The following is a 13,845-nucleotide window of genomic DNA, read 5'->3' as shown; positions in this document are numbered from 1 at the left end:
TTTCCAAGGAGCAGCTGGTGAGCTTGAACCACCAACCTTGCAGTTCAAACGGCTTTGCAGTCTGGCGCATTAACCCACAGTGCCACACCAGGACTCCTTATTAGAAGGTAGCAATGATTAAATACACTTAAGAAAGTTGCACCTAAAACTGGTTGAAAATATGCTTCATATTGTAAAGGAGTACTGACAAATGTTTAATAACTAGCTTTCCGGACAAAAACCAACCTGATTTTGTTTTTTAATGTTTGATGATTTTTATGATTTCATGCTACCAGTGTCATTGAAAGCAGATTTGGGAAGAGATACCAAGTAGCAAACCATTGTATAGTATTTCTACCATAGAGATACAATAGATAAAAATGATATCAAGTACATAATAATGTTGTTGTTAAGTGCCCTCAAGTCAATTTCGACTCATAGTTACTCTGTATAGGGTTTCCAAGGACTGGCTGGTAGGTTTGAACTGCCACCCTGAGGTTCAAACCCACCTGGTGGTCCAGTACATTATCCTACAGAGCCACACCAGGACAATAGTGCATAATAATAGGATAATATGATTAAGTCATTTGGAAATAAAGAGTTTTGAGTATTTATTATCTTTGAATATAATTTACTCAATACTGGACTGTGAACCACAGGTCAGCAGCTCAAATCCCATCAGTTGCTCCTTGGAAACCCTATACAGGGTCGCTATGAGTCAGAACTGACTCGCTGGCACTTAATAACAGCAATGTTAGTTTATATAATTTAAATCTTAATAATGACTATATTTAACAATCAGTTTACAAAATCCCTGAAAACTTAACAGACACCATTGACTAACTCTTTAATTACTCAGAAATCTCATGTAATCACCATATTTAACACTTCCAAGAATAGGTAAGCATTTTTGATGGAATTACTGTTTAATCACTGAATATAAAGTTGAGATTAGAGACTATATTATTCACCACCGTATGTATACCCAGTGTGGCACTGTAGGATGAGCACTGGACTTCTAAATCAAGGTTGCCAGTTCAAACCCACCCAGCCACTCCTTGGAACCCTATACAGAAGTGATGGGGAACCTTTATTCTGCCGAAATTTATAACATCATTCGTAGGGCATACAAAATTACCAACTTGAAAATTAGCCTGCTAGTTTTGGTCAAACATTTAATTAACTTGCCCCTTGGAAACCCTTACAGGGTTGCTATGAGTCGGAACTGACTTTAAGGCACTTAACAACAGTGTGATGGCTGGAATTGCAGTTGCCTTAGCAGAGCCATTCTAGAAGATTTCTATTAATGCTCTGGAATTCTAGGTCGGTTTGAACCATAAGGTCAGCAGTTCAAGCTCACCAACTGTTCTTTGGAAACCCTATATAGGGTTACTATGAGTCGGAGCTGACTTGATGGCACTTAACAACATCCAGACTACCAGCCGGACATTCACCACTGCTACTATGATTTGGAACCAACTTGATAGCACTTAACAACAATGTATATTCTGAGTCTTTCTCAATTATTTGCATAGAACTAATTATTTAAATCAGAGTAAATCTCATATTAAGATCCAATAGATGGGATAGGGGTTCAGTTAATAACCAAACTGGAAATTTAGCTTGGCTAATTCAGAGTCTGGAATCCTGGTGTGGTGCTGGAAGATAAGCACTGAATCACAAGGTCAGTTTTAACTATAAGGTTAGCAGTTCAAACTCACCAGCTGCTCCTCAGAAACCCTATACAGGGTTGCTATGAGTCAGAACTGGATCCATGGCACTTAACAACAACAACAACAATTCAGAGTCTGATATTCATTTTAATATGTAAATTCATGCATAAAATAAAATGACAATAAATTAGCAATAGTATACAGGTGTAATAAAAATAATTTAAATTGTGAAGCAACTTTCAGTATTCAAGGATGGATTTTCAATTCATAAGTGTTCTCTCCACTCATTCTAATATTTGAATCTTATTACCCTATCATAACAAAAGGAGTTTTCTCTTCATTTCTTCATCCTTGTATTCAATAAGCTTGGTCATAGTTTATATTTACATAGTATTTTACAATTTACAAAATGCTTCACAGAACTATTATTTCAACCCAATAATAATGATGAGACACTTATAGAAAAATAATCATGCTCATCAATGTTGTTGATATTTAGCTTCTGTTTTTTGAGTGTTTGCTATATAATGGACAGTTTCCAGACATTTTCTTTAAGTCATCACTATCCTCATTTTTCAGATAAGGAAATTGATGCTTAAAGGTTAAGCTTGCTAGTCATATAACCAGAAAGTGGTAAAACCTCATTTCTAATCTAGATATATGAAACCAAAAGCCTTTCCTCTTTTCATTGTCATTCTGCTACTGTTTTTCAGATGAGAAACATAAATCAGTTGTTCTAATGCACATACCTAATAAATGGCAGAACTAGGACTTATTCTTAGGAATCCTCAATTCACACATTATAATACCAACCATAAGCATAACCTAATAACATAACCTAATATGTGCTTGATACTGGGAACAGGGAGACTCCAATTTATACTTGAATATATGCTTGAATTTACTTTGAATTTACACTTGAATGTATACTTTAATTTATATTTGAATTTATATATTAATACAAATATATTTTTATATATTTATATTTATAATATTTACATTATATATATTTATTGTTGTTGCTGTTGTTAAGTGCCGTTGAGTCAGTTATGACTCATAGCGACCCTGTATAGGGTTTCCGAGGAGCAGCTGGTAAGCTTGAACCACCGACCTTGCAGTTCAAACGGCTTTACAGTCTGACGCATTAACCCACAGCGCCACACCAGGACTCCATATATAGATTCATACTTACATATAATTTATATATTAAATTAAGTATAATTTATACTTGAATAGGGGTCCTGGTGTGGCGCTGTGGGTTAATGCGGTAGTCTGCACAATCGGTTTGAACTGCAAAGTCGGTGGTTCAAGCTCACCAGTCGCTCCTCAGAAACCCTGTACAGGGTCACCAGGGGTTGGAACCAACTCAGCAGTACTTAAAAACAAAAATACCTGTAGAGCAATGTGCTAAAGCTGTCATAAAAAGTATACACAAAGTTATAATAAAACTATAGTTACTTTATTTAGAATGAGTACCTGTGTACTTACTAAAAGGTATTTGGTATGTAAAATGTTAATAAACATCCACCTTATTTGTTTTTTAGTACGAAGAACTGGAATACACCTCTTATATTTGACCTCAAGGAAGGAACTGTTAGTCTCATCCTGCAGGCTGAAAGGTAGTTTCTTTATTAATGTTTGACTATAGAATTTTGCGTTAAAATATCTCAAACAGCAGTTACCATATTCAAAATTAAACTGAGAAGTTTAAAATTTAATTTTAAATGATAGTAATAAACTTATTACAGTTAAACATCAGAGTGATGATATAAGAGAATGAGAGCGATACAGGCAAATAATTATAAAATAATTTGATCTGTACTGATCATCCGTCAGTTTTTTTGTATTCTGTTGCTATGATGTTGGAAGCTACGCCACTGGTATTTTAAATACAAGCGGTGTCACTCATGGGGTGACTCTTCAGGTGGAGCTTCCAGACTAAGATAGACTAGGGGAAAGGCCTGGCTATCTACTTCTAAAAATTGTTGTTGTTGTTGTTAGGTGCTGTCATGTCAGTTGCTGCTCAGAGCAATCTTATGCACCACAGAACATAGTACTGCTCCATCCTGTGCCATCCTCATAATTGTTACTACACAGCCCCTTGCTGCTGTCATTGTGTCAATCCATTTCATTGGGGTCTTCCTCTTTCCCGCTGACCCTTTACTTTACCTAGCATGATTTCCTTCCCCAGTAACTGGTCCCACCTGATAATAATTCTGAAGTTTGAGAAACGAAGTCTTGCCATTCTGGATTCTAAGGAGCTTTCTGGTTGTACTTCTTCCAACACAGATTTGTTTGTTCTTCTAGCAGTTGTTGTTGTTGTTGTTGGTGGTAGTGTGCCACTGAGTTGTTTCTGACGCATAGCAACCTGGTATATGGTTTCTGAAGCTGTAAATCTTTATGGGAGCAGAAAGCCTCATCTTTCTCCTGCTGAGCGACTGGTAGATTCCAACTACTGACCTTGTAGTTAGCAGTCCAGCTCTTTAATATTCTTCTGCAAAACCATAACTCAAATGCATTAATTCTTCTATGGTCTTCTGTATTCACTGTTCAACTTTCGCGTGCATATGAAGCTATTGAAAATACCAGGGCTTCTTGGGCCAGGCGCACCTTAGTCTTCAAACTGCCATCTTTAAAAGGTTTTGTGTAGTAAATTTGCCTAATACAATGTCATTTGATTTCTTGGCTGCTGCTTCCATGAGTGTTGATAGTGTGGATCCAAGTAAAATAAAGTCTTTGACAACTTCTATTTTTTCTCAGCTTATCATCGTGCTATTTATTAGTCCAGTTGTGAGGATTTTTGTTTTGTTTTACACTGAGGTGCAACCTATACTGAAGGCTGTGGTCTTTAATCTTCACTGGTAAATATATTAAGTCCTCTTCGCTTTCAGTGAGCAGGTTGTATCATCTGCTTATTGCAGGTTGTTAATGAGTCTTCTTCTAATCCTGAGGCACATTTTTCTTCATATAATCTAGTTTCTCTGATTATTTTGTTCAGTATACAGATTGGATAAGTATGGTCAAAGAATACAGCCCTGGCACACACATCTCTGAATTTAAAACCATTCAGTGTCCCATTGTTCTATTTAAACAACTGTCTCTCGGTCTATGTACAGGTTCCTCATGAGCACAATTAAGTGTTCTGGAATATGTATTCTCTGTAGTATTGTTTATATCTTGTTATGATCTGAACCATTGAAAGCCTTTATGTAGTCATTAAAACACAGGTAAACATCTTTCTGGTATTCTCTGCTTTCTGCAAAGATCCATCTAATGTCAGCAGTGATATTCCTTATTCCACATCCTCATCTGAATCTGGCTTGAACCTATGGCAGTTCCCTGTCAATGTACTGTTGCAGCTATTTTTGTATTATCTTTAGCAAAATTTTGCTTGCTGTATGTGATATTAATGATATCCATATTCTGTTGGGTCACCTCTCTTTAGAATGTGCACAGATATGGATCTCTTCCAATCAGTTGGTCACATAGCTGTCTTCTAAATTTCTTAGCATAAATGAGTGAGTGCCTCCAATGCTGCATGAAAGATATCAATTTGTCCTCCCACCAATTTCTGGAACCTTGTTTATTGCCAATGGCTTCAGTACACCTTGGACTTCTTCCTTCAGTACCATTGGCTCTTGATCATGTGCTCTTTTTTGTTGCTGTTCACCTGGCACATTTATTAACATTAAACACATGATCCACAAGATCCCCATGCCCCACGTCCAACACACACCAGGAAGCCATGCCCTCAGAGTCACAGGCCCCTGAAGCAGGGTTTCCTCTGCTCCATATCTGCAATAAAACTCAGGCCTTGGCAGCAGCCTGAGATGCTCCCAGAGTTGTGAGGTTCTGAATCTTCTGGCTCATCATCTCCATGACGATCTATTTCATGGAATACTTCTCCTGTAAAGCTGGCTGGATTTTCTCCATCTGCTTGGTGGGAAAGTCTATCTTCCTCTTGAAGAAGTCCTTGGCATCCCAACTTTCTTCTCTACATAGTAGCCAGTTCCCACATCGATGAGCACATGTTCCACACATGTAATTTTCCAGGAACATACATAGAGCTTGTCAGTGGGACAAGTAATTCTTTCCCCTTGTTCCTCTTGTTCAGCATGTTCAGACAGACAGTCCTTGGCTTCCACATACTTGGTCTGTACCACCTTGAGCTGGCCAGTGGAGGTAGATAGGAACTCTGCTTCCTGGTCCAGCTGGTTCTTGAGCATTCCTAGCTGTGGAAAATTCAGCTCCGTGATGTTAACTGACTGTGCCATGTTGGAAAGGCGATCATGTGCTGTCTCTTGAAATCGTTGAACATCAACCATATCTTTTTGGTACAGTGACTTTGTATATTCCTTTTATCTTCTTTTGATGCTTTCTGCATCATTCAATATTTTTCCAATAGAATCCTTCACTATTGCAAGTTGAGGCTTCAATTTTTTCTTGAGTTCTTGCAGCTGAGGAAATGCTGAGTATGTTCTTCTCTTTTGGTTTTCTAACTACAGGTCTTTGCATATTTCACTGTAATACTTGACTTGGTCTTCTTGAGCTTCCCTTTGCAATTTTTTTGTCCATCTCTTCTACTTCCTCATTTCTTGCATTTGCTTTAACATCTACACTGGATAGCAAGTTTCAGAGTATCTTCTGATATCCATTTTGGTCTTTTCCTTCTTTCTTGTTTTCTTAATAACCTTTTGCTTTCTTCCTGTATGATGTTCTTGATGTCATCTCACAACTCTTCTGGTGTTTGGTCATTTTGTCTAGTGTATCAAATCTTTTCTTGAGATGATCTTTAAATTCAGATGGGGTGTGTTCAAGGTCAAATTTTGGCCCTGATGGACTTAATTGTCATCAGCTTCAGTCTGAACTTGTTTATAAGTAATTGATGGTCTGTTCCACAGTCTGGCCCTGGCCTTGTTTGGTGGATGATATGGAGCTTTTCCACATCTTCCTACAGATGTTGTTAATTTGATTTCTGTGTATTCAGTCTAGTGAGGAACATGTATATATTTTTGTTGTTAAGTACCATCAAGTCAGTTCCAACACATAGCGACCCTCCATAATCATCTTTTATGTTGCTTAAAAAGGTATTTGCAATGAACAAGTCATTGGTCTTGTAAATTTCCAGCATTGTTTCTGTCACCAAGGCTATATTTTCACGTGTTTGTTTCTAACCTTTGCATTCCAATCACCAGTAATAATCAGGACATCTTGATTGCATATTTGATGAGTTTCAAACTGAAGAAGTTGGTAGAATTCTTCAATTTCATCATCACTGGTTTTAGTGGTTGGTGCATAAATTTGAATAATAGTAGTAACTAGCCTTCGGTGTAGGCGATTGGAGAGCATTATATTTCATGGTAGATCTTGAAGTGTTCTTTTTGATAGTGAGTGTAATTCCATTCCTCTTCAATTTATCATTCCCAGCGTATTAAACCAAATGATTGTCATATTTAAAATGGTCAATACCAGTCTATTTTAAACTCATTAATGCCTAGGATATTGATGTGTATGCATTCCATTTTGTTTTTGACGGTTTCCAATTTTCTTAAATTGATACTTCGTATATCCCATGTTCTGATTATTAATGGATATTTATTGCTGTTTCTCCTCATTTTGAGTCATGCTTCATCAGCAAATGAAGGTCCTGAAAGATTTACTCCATTTGTAGAGGTTATCATGGGAAGTAAGGAGATAGCTCTTTCCCAGTCATATTTTTTTGAGTGACTTCCAGTCCGAGGGGCTCATTTTCTGGCACTACATCTGAAAGTATTCTGGTGCTATATTCATCATGTTTCAATATTTAGTATTCTGGTACTATGTGTTAGTGTCCCATTGGCATTCATAAGGTTTTCAGAGGGTGAACATTCAGAAGTAGTCCATCACTCCTTCTTCCTAGTCTGCCTTAGTCTGGAAACTCAGCTGAAGGCTGGTATTTAAAATACCCGTGGCATAGTTTCCAGCATTACAGCAACACACAAGTCTCCACAGTACGATAAACTGACAGATGAGTGGTGGTTCTGAAAATTAGCCAATGAAAATCCTGTAGGTCACAACAGAATATTGTCTAAAACACTGTTAGAAGATGAGTTGTGTAGTTTGGAAGGCCCTCCACATGCGCAGTGACTGCAACAATAGATTAGCATACCAACATCAGTGAAGATGACAGCAGACAGGGCAGTGTTTCCTTCTGTTATACACTGAGCCAACTCAGTGACAATTGATGACAAGTTTTCACCTGAAGAGCCCACTATTTTGTGTTCTGTCCAGTTCTGTTTTTGTTTTTAAATATTAGTTGAAGCTTAATAATTTCATGAACCACCATTGAGATGTGATCAGAAGTTTTCAAAATAGTATCCTCTACCAAGGTCTTCTTACCACTGTATACAGTAGTAAACCACTATAGACCAATTAATTGAAGTAAATTGGGAATATTTATTACTCAGAAATGTACACTTTTCCTTGAAAATGTGTATTGTCTGTCAAGAACCCTAATGATTACCCTACTGTGTCAGAGATCAGAGTTAGAAAAAGACAGCCCAATAATACCTGGATTAAAGTATGAAAGTATAATCGACAGTTATCTAAAATAGCCACCCGTAAAACCTTTGCACTAAAACCATGTTATTTTATTCCTCACTCCACTTACTCACCACCAAGGCAGCACTTAATAGTGTTTATTATCAGGTTTTCTAGCCCACAGTCTTTTATAAATAGCAAGTCAGAAGAGGAATGGTGCTGGTGGGCTGTTAGAGGCTGGCACGATGACAGGAAGAAAAGTGACTGCCTGGCAAGGGAGTATAGCGAAAACTAAAAGCACACAACTGTGGATCTGAATAGCATAATTACTCTGATGCACAGATTCTCATGAGTATCAAAGCTATCAGTTAAACAGTTGCTATAGAGGATAATTATCATAGAGATGATGACCTTGAATGATCAAGGAAATGTCATGTCAAATTTTGTATCATCTGTTTAATGAAGTTTAAATATGCATCTATTAAAAAAAATTTAAACAAGACATTTTGTCATTAAAAAGAAGAGATGTCAAGCATCTAAAACACCATGTTTCTGAAACTCCCTTTACTCTTAACAGTTTCAAATAAATTTATTTATAAATTTATTCATTGAATATGCTTTTAGTAATGACATAAATAATTAGGTACAAGTATTTTAGTAAGTGCTTATGCCGCTGGTCTTATATGTACATTTATAGAAGCTTGTCCCCTGAAATATGGTGTTTACTCACAGTGAGGTTAAAAGTTACAATGTCTTATTTAGGAGAAAAAAATATTTTTGTTCTTAAAGAATGTATACTAATATGATGTGTCACTTTGCAAGATTAACAAATAAGGCTTTCATATACTAGTAGTCTCTTGTAAAGGCCAAATCCTTCAGATAAATAACCAGTTAAAGCACTGTTGTTGAGTTGATTCCAACTCCTGGTGTACCATGTGTCTCAGAGTAGAACTATGTTCTACTGATTTCTCAGAAGTCCATCACCAAGCGTTTCTTCCAAGGCATCTCTGTGAATTCAAACTTCCATCCTTTCATTTAGCAGCATTGATTTTTGTACCACCCATGGACTCAAAGTGGCCAATTAATATCTCAAGTATTAGTTTAATTATAGTATATATGTTATTCATCAGCTATAAGTTTTCATTGGTTTTGATTTTTAAATATTTATTTTCTGATCACTTCCATACCACACACACAGCAAGAAAGAACAATTTGCAATTCCAAAACAAAAAAGTATTTTTTAATTAATAATACTAAGACTTTAAAGTTAAGAATTTTAAGAGTAATAATGTCTTCGCCTTGAGATAATAGGAACTTCAATCTTGTAGTAGTGTGCATGTAAATCAATACAACTTTTTAAAGGGCAATATTTATAAAAAGTATAAAAGTGTATACCCTTTGAGCTAGTAATTTTGCTTTTATAAGTTATACTAAGGAAATGAGTAGGGTATATATATGTATATATATTGTTGTTAAGTGCTTTTGAGTCGGTTCCGACCTATGGTGACCCTGTATAGGGTTTCCAAGGAGCAGCTGGTGAGCTTGAACCACTGACGTTGCGGTTCAAACGACTTTGAAGTCATGCATTAGTTCACAGTGCCACACCAGGACTCTCTCTCTCTGTGTATATATATATATACAGAGTCCTGTATGTATGTATATATACATACATACACATTCTTCAAAATTGTAAAACATTTAAAATAACATAAATGGCCATCAGGAGTAAATTAAGATAATTATGGTATATCCATATTTTCTGTTTGCCATAGTTATTTCTATGAAGGTTGAATTGCAAGGATTCTTTTGTTTCTTCCATATTGCTTGAAATTTTTTATAATGACCATACATTTTCAAATGAAAAAATAACAACAATAATATATTTACATTTTTATCTAATAAAAAATTAAACTACATAGAACCCTATTCCTAGATTATAGCTGTCAACACTACAAATGAATCCGCTGAGTCTCTGCTGTAGAAAGATATGAGTTTTAAAATTTGAATACATTTATCAAAGATCACCATGTGACTTTAAAGTCAGAAGAGTCATATTTTAATAAATGCTCTCCCTACTCCTCATTTTTTAGTTATTTTCATTGTTCTGGATTTTAACCAGTGTGTTTAATCTTTAATTATAAATACTCCATGAAACTAGTGTCACCAGATACTAAGATCACCAAATTGTAAATGATAAGGATTTCAGATTACCTTTGTATATAGATGCTTCTTTAGAAAGAGAACTAGATTATAGGTATAACATAAAAGAAGTTTAAATTTTAACTTATAGTATGGTGATTATGGGAATTTTCATTTTCTTTTCTTACCTTCATCAAAAACCCAAAACCCGGGGAAAAAAGAGTCAATATTGAGTTTCAGTTTTTTATATATCTATGTATTTATTACATAAAGATGTGTGTACTGATTGAGTCCTGGTGTGGTGCTGTGGGTTAATGCATTAGACTGCAAAGTCTGTTTGGACAGCAAAGTTGGCAGTTCAAGCTGACCAGCTGCTCCTTAGAAACCCTAAACAGTGTTGCTATGGGTCAGAACCAATTTGATGGCACTTAACAGCATGTACTTGTTATCTTTATGATAAGATTTAGATTTTTCCATAGGATAAAGTATTCTCTAATATAAAAATGTTAATATTGTATGACGAACTCCTATTTGAGAATTTATTTTTATACCTTATGTTTTAGACATTTTCTTCTTGTAGATGGCAGTGGTATCTATTTATATTCTTATGAAGGGCGCTTTATTTCTTCTCCAAAATTTCCTGGAATGAGAACAGATATTCTGAATGCACAGACTGTGTCTCTGAGTAATGATACCATAGCAATAAAAGATAAAGCAGATGAAAAAGGTAAGTACAGTTTTATAATTTTCCATGTCAGATTCCCATGAAAATTGCTAACAATGTAAAACTTTTATAGATTAACTTTAATTTTCTCTTTTACTAATATGCTAAACATATATGAAAAAATTATTAGCTTCATAATTTATTTGAAACAATCAATTAGAGAACTGAACTTGTCCTGCTATGCCCAATTTATGGAATAGATAGATGTTGTCATAATACCAAAACTCAGTGGTAATGAGTAAATATTTATATATTCAGTGGCTATTTGAATTCAAGATCATGGGTCTTAAAAATGTATGATAGTTTAGAAATATATTGATCATTTTTCATATTTTGTTTTTCATTTGGTAACATAGTAAATATCATGCTTTATTATACATGTGTTTTTACCTCTATTTTAAATGAACAAATTAAGTAGTTAAGTATGAGACTTAGAAATAATTTTGTTTTTGTTAAATGCCATCAAGTCAGTATCAACTCATTGCCACCTTGTTTAGAGTTTCCAAGGAGCAACTGGGAGGTTTGAACCACCAACTTTTAGGTTATCAGTCCAGTGCTTATCTTACAACACCATATCAGGACTCTATAGACTACATTGATATATATAAATAAATGTAAGTATGTTGGGTGTTTTGGGACTCCATAGACTACTTTATTTTAAAGCATAGCTGTATCACAGTCCCACTATAAATTGTTTAGTACTTTCAGAGGTACTTTTTGTACCTCTTATACTTACAGTAAATAAATATTTCTTACATAGAGCTATTCCATATATTCAGGCCTTAATACTTTTCTGAGAGAAGATGTCTCTACTTTTAATGCACTTCCTATCTGGCTAAGGAAGAATAGAGAATAGACTAAAACTTTATCTAGTTAGAGACAGATTTAAGAGGCTATGAAATTCCCAATAGTAGTCTTGAAGACAGATTTTTATCTTTAATAAATTTAAATTAGAAAATACCAGTGATCACTACAAGTTTTCTATATTTTTATTATTTAATACTACATATTTCTGATATATATTTTAATAAAATGTGCATTTTTCTAACTGAATGTCCTCACCACTCATCTGTCAGTTTGTTGTACTATGGTGGCTTGCATGTTGCTGTAATGCTGGAAGGTATGCCATGGGTATTTTAAATTCCAGCAGGGTCACCCATGAGGGACAGGTTTCAGCAGATCTTCCAGACTAAGACAGACTATGAAGAAGGAAAGGCATACTTCTCCTGGATGTTTAGCTACGGAAAGCCTTATGAATAACAGTGGAACACTGTCAGATATAGTTCCAGAAGCTGAAAACATTATAAAAGCATCACAGTATGTTCAGATATAGTGCCTGAAGATGAGCTCCTCATGTTGGAAGGCACTCAAAATACAACTGGGGAAGAGCTGCATTCCTCAAAGTAGAGTTGACTGATGATGTAAATGGAGTAAAGCTTTCAGGACTTTCATTTGCATGTGGGCACAACTCAAGCTCAAAGAACTGAAGAAAAAAATTCAATCCTCAACTTGCAGTATTGAAGTATTGAGGATTCCATAGGCAAAATACTGAATGAAGAGAAAACATCAAAAGAAGATGGAAGGTATATACAGAGTCACTGAACCAGAAAGAAATGGTCAATATTCGACTATTTCAAGAGGTAGCATATGCTCAAGAACTGATGGTACTGAAGGAAGAAGTTTAAGCTACAGTGAAGATATTAGAGAAAAGCAGGGCTCCAAAAATTACAGAATATAAATCGAAATCTTTCAACAAACTCATGCAGCACTGGAAACACTCACTCATCTGTGTCCAGAAATTTGCAAGCTGGGTACCTGGCCAACGAATTGGAAGATGTCCATATATATGCCCATTCCAAAGAGAGGTGACCCAAAGGAATGTGGAAATCATTGAACAATATCATCAATATTACATGCAAGTAAAAATTTACTGAAGATAATTCCCAAACTGTTTCAGCAGTACATCAACAGGAAACTGCCAGAAATTCATTGCTAATGTCAGATGGATCTTTGCTGAAAGCAGAGAATTCAAGAAAGATATTTGCTTGTATTTTATTGATTATACAAAGGCTTTTGACCATGGATCATGGCAAGTATGGATAACATTGCAGAACATGAGTATTCCAGAACACTTAATTACGCATATGAGTAACCTGTACATAGACCAAAAGGCAATTGTGAGAAATGAACAAGAAGGTACTATATGGTTGGAAATCAGGAAAGGTGTGTGCCAGGGCTGTATTCTTTCCCCATACTTTTTCATTCTATATGCTGAGCAAATAATTGGAGAAGCTGGATTATATGAAGAAGAATATGACATCAGGATTGGAGGAAGATTCATTAACAACATGAAATATGCAGATGATTTTTTTCTGAAAGCAAAAAAGAAGACTTAAAATCCTTACTGATGAAGATCAAAGACTATAGCCTCCAGTATGGATTATACCTCAATGTAAAGAAAACAAGAATCCTCACAACTGGATCAATAAATAACATTATGATAAATGGAGAAAAGATTAAAGTTGTCAAAAAATTCATTTTACTTGGATCCATAATCCATGCTCATGGAAACAAGAGTCAAGAAATCACCATATTGCATTAGACAGATCTGCTTCACAAGGCCGCTTTAAAGTGTTCAAGAGCAAAAGTATCAGTGTGAGATTATGGTGCACCTGACCCAAGCCATGGTATTTCAGTAGCCTTATATGCAAGTTGGACAATGCATAGGATAGACAGTAGAAGAATTGATCCATTTGAGTTATGGTGTTGAAGAAGGATATTGAAAGTACCATGAATTGCCAGTAGAATAAT

The 13,845-nt window shown here is 35.4% G+C and overlaps 1 protein-coding gene and 1 pseudogene across 1 annotated transcript in view; one reads left to right on the top strand and one right to left on the bottom strand.

The window, feature by feature from the left end:
- Positions 1–13,845, top strand: part of IFT80 (intraflagellar transport 80 homolog (Chlamydomonas)) — a 175,242-nt gene that overhangs the window by 91,634 nt on the left and 69,763 nt on the right. Inside the window, exons 10-11 of the mRNA XM_006861852.1 lie at positions 3,197–3,271; positions 10,874–11,037. Coding sequence (XP_006861914.1) covers positions 3,197–3,271; positions 10,874–11,037 — 239 coding nt within the window. The remainder of the gene's footprint in view (positions 1–3,196; positions 3,272–10,873; positions 11,038–13,845) is intronic.
- Positions 5,460–5,926, bottom strand: LOC102822686 (annotated as a pseudogene).

The sequence above is a fragment of the Chrysochloris asiatica genome, unplaced genomic scaffold (genome assembly GCF_000296735.1).
Source record: "Chrysochloris asiatica unplaced genomic scaffold, ChrAsi1.0 scaffold00043, whole genome shotgun sequence".
NCBI lineage: Eukaryota > Metazoa > Chordata > Mammalia > Afrosoricida > Chrysochloridae > Chrysochloris > Chrysochloris asiatica.
This window is presented reverse-complemented; position numbering and strand designations above follow the sequence as displayed.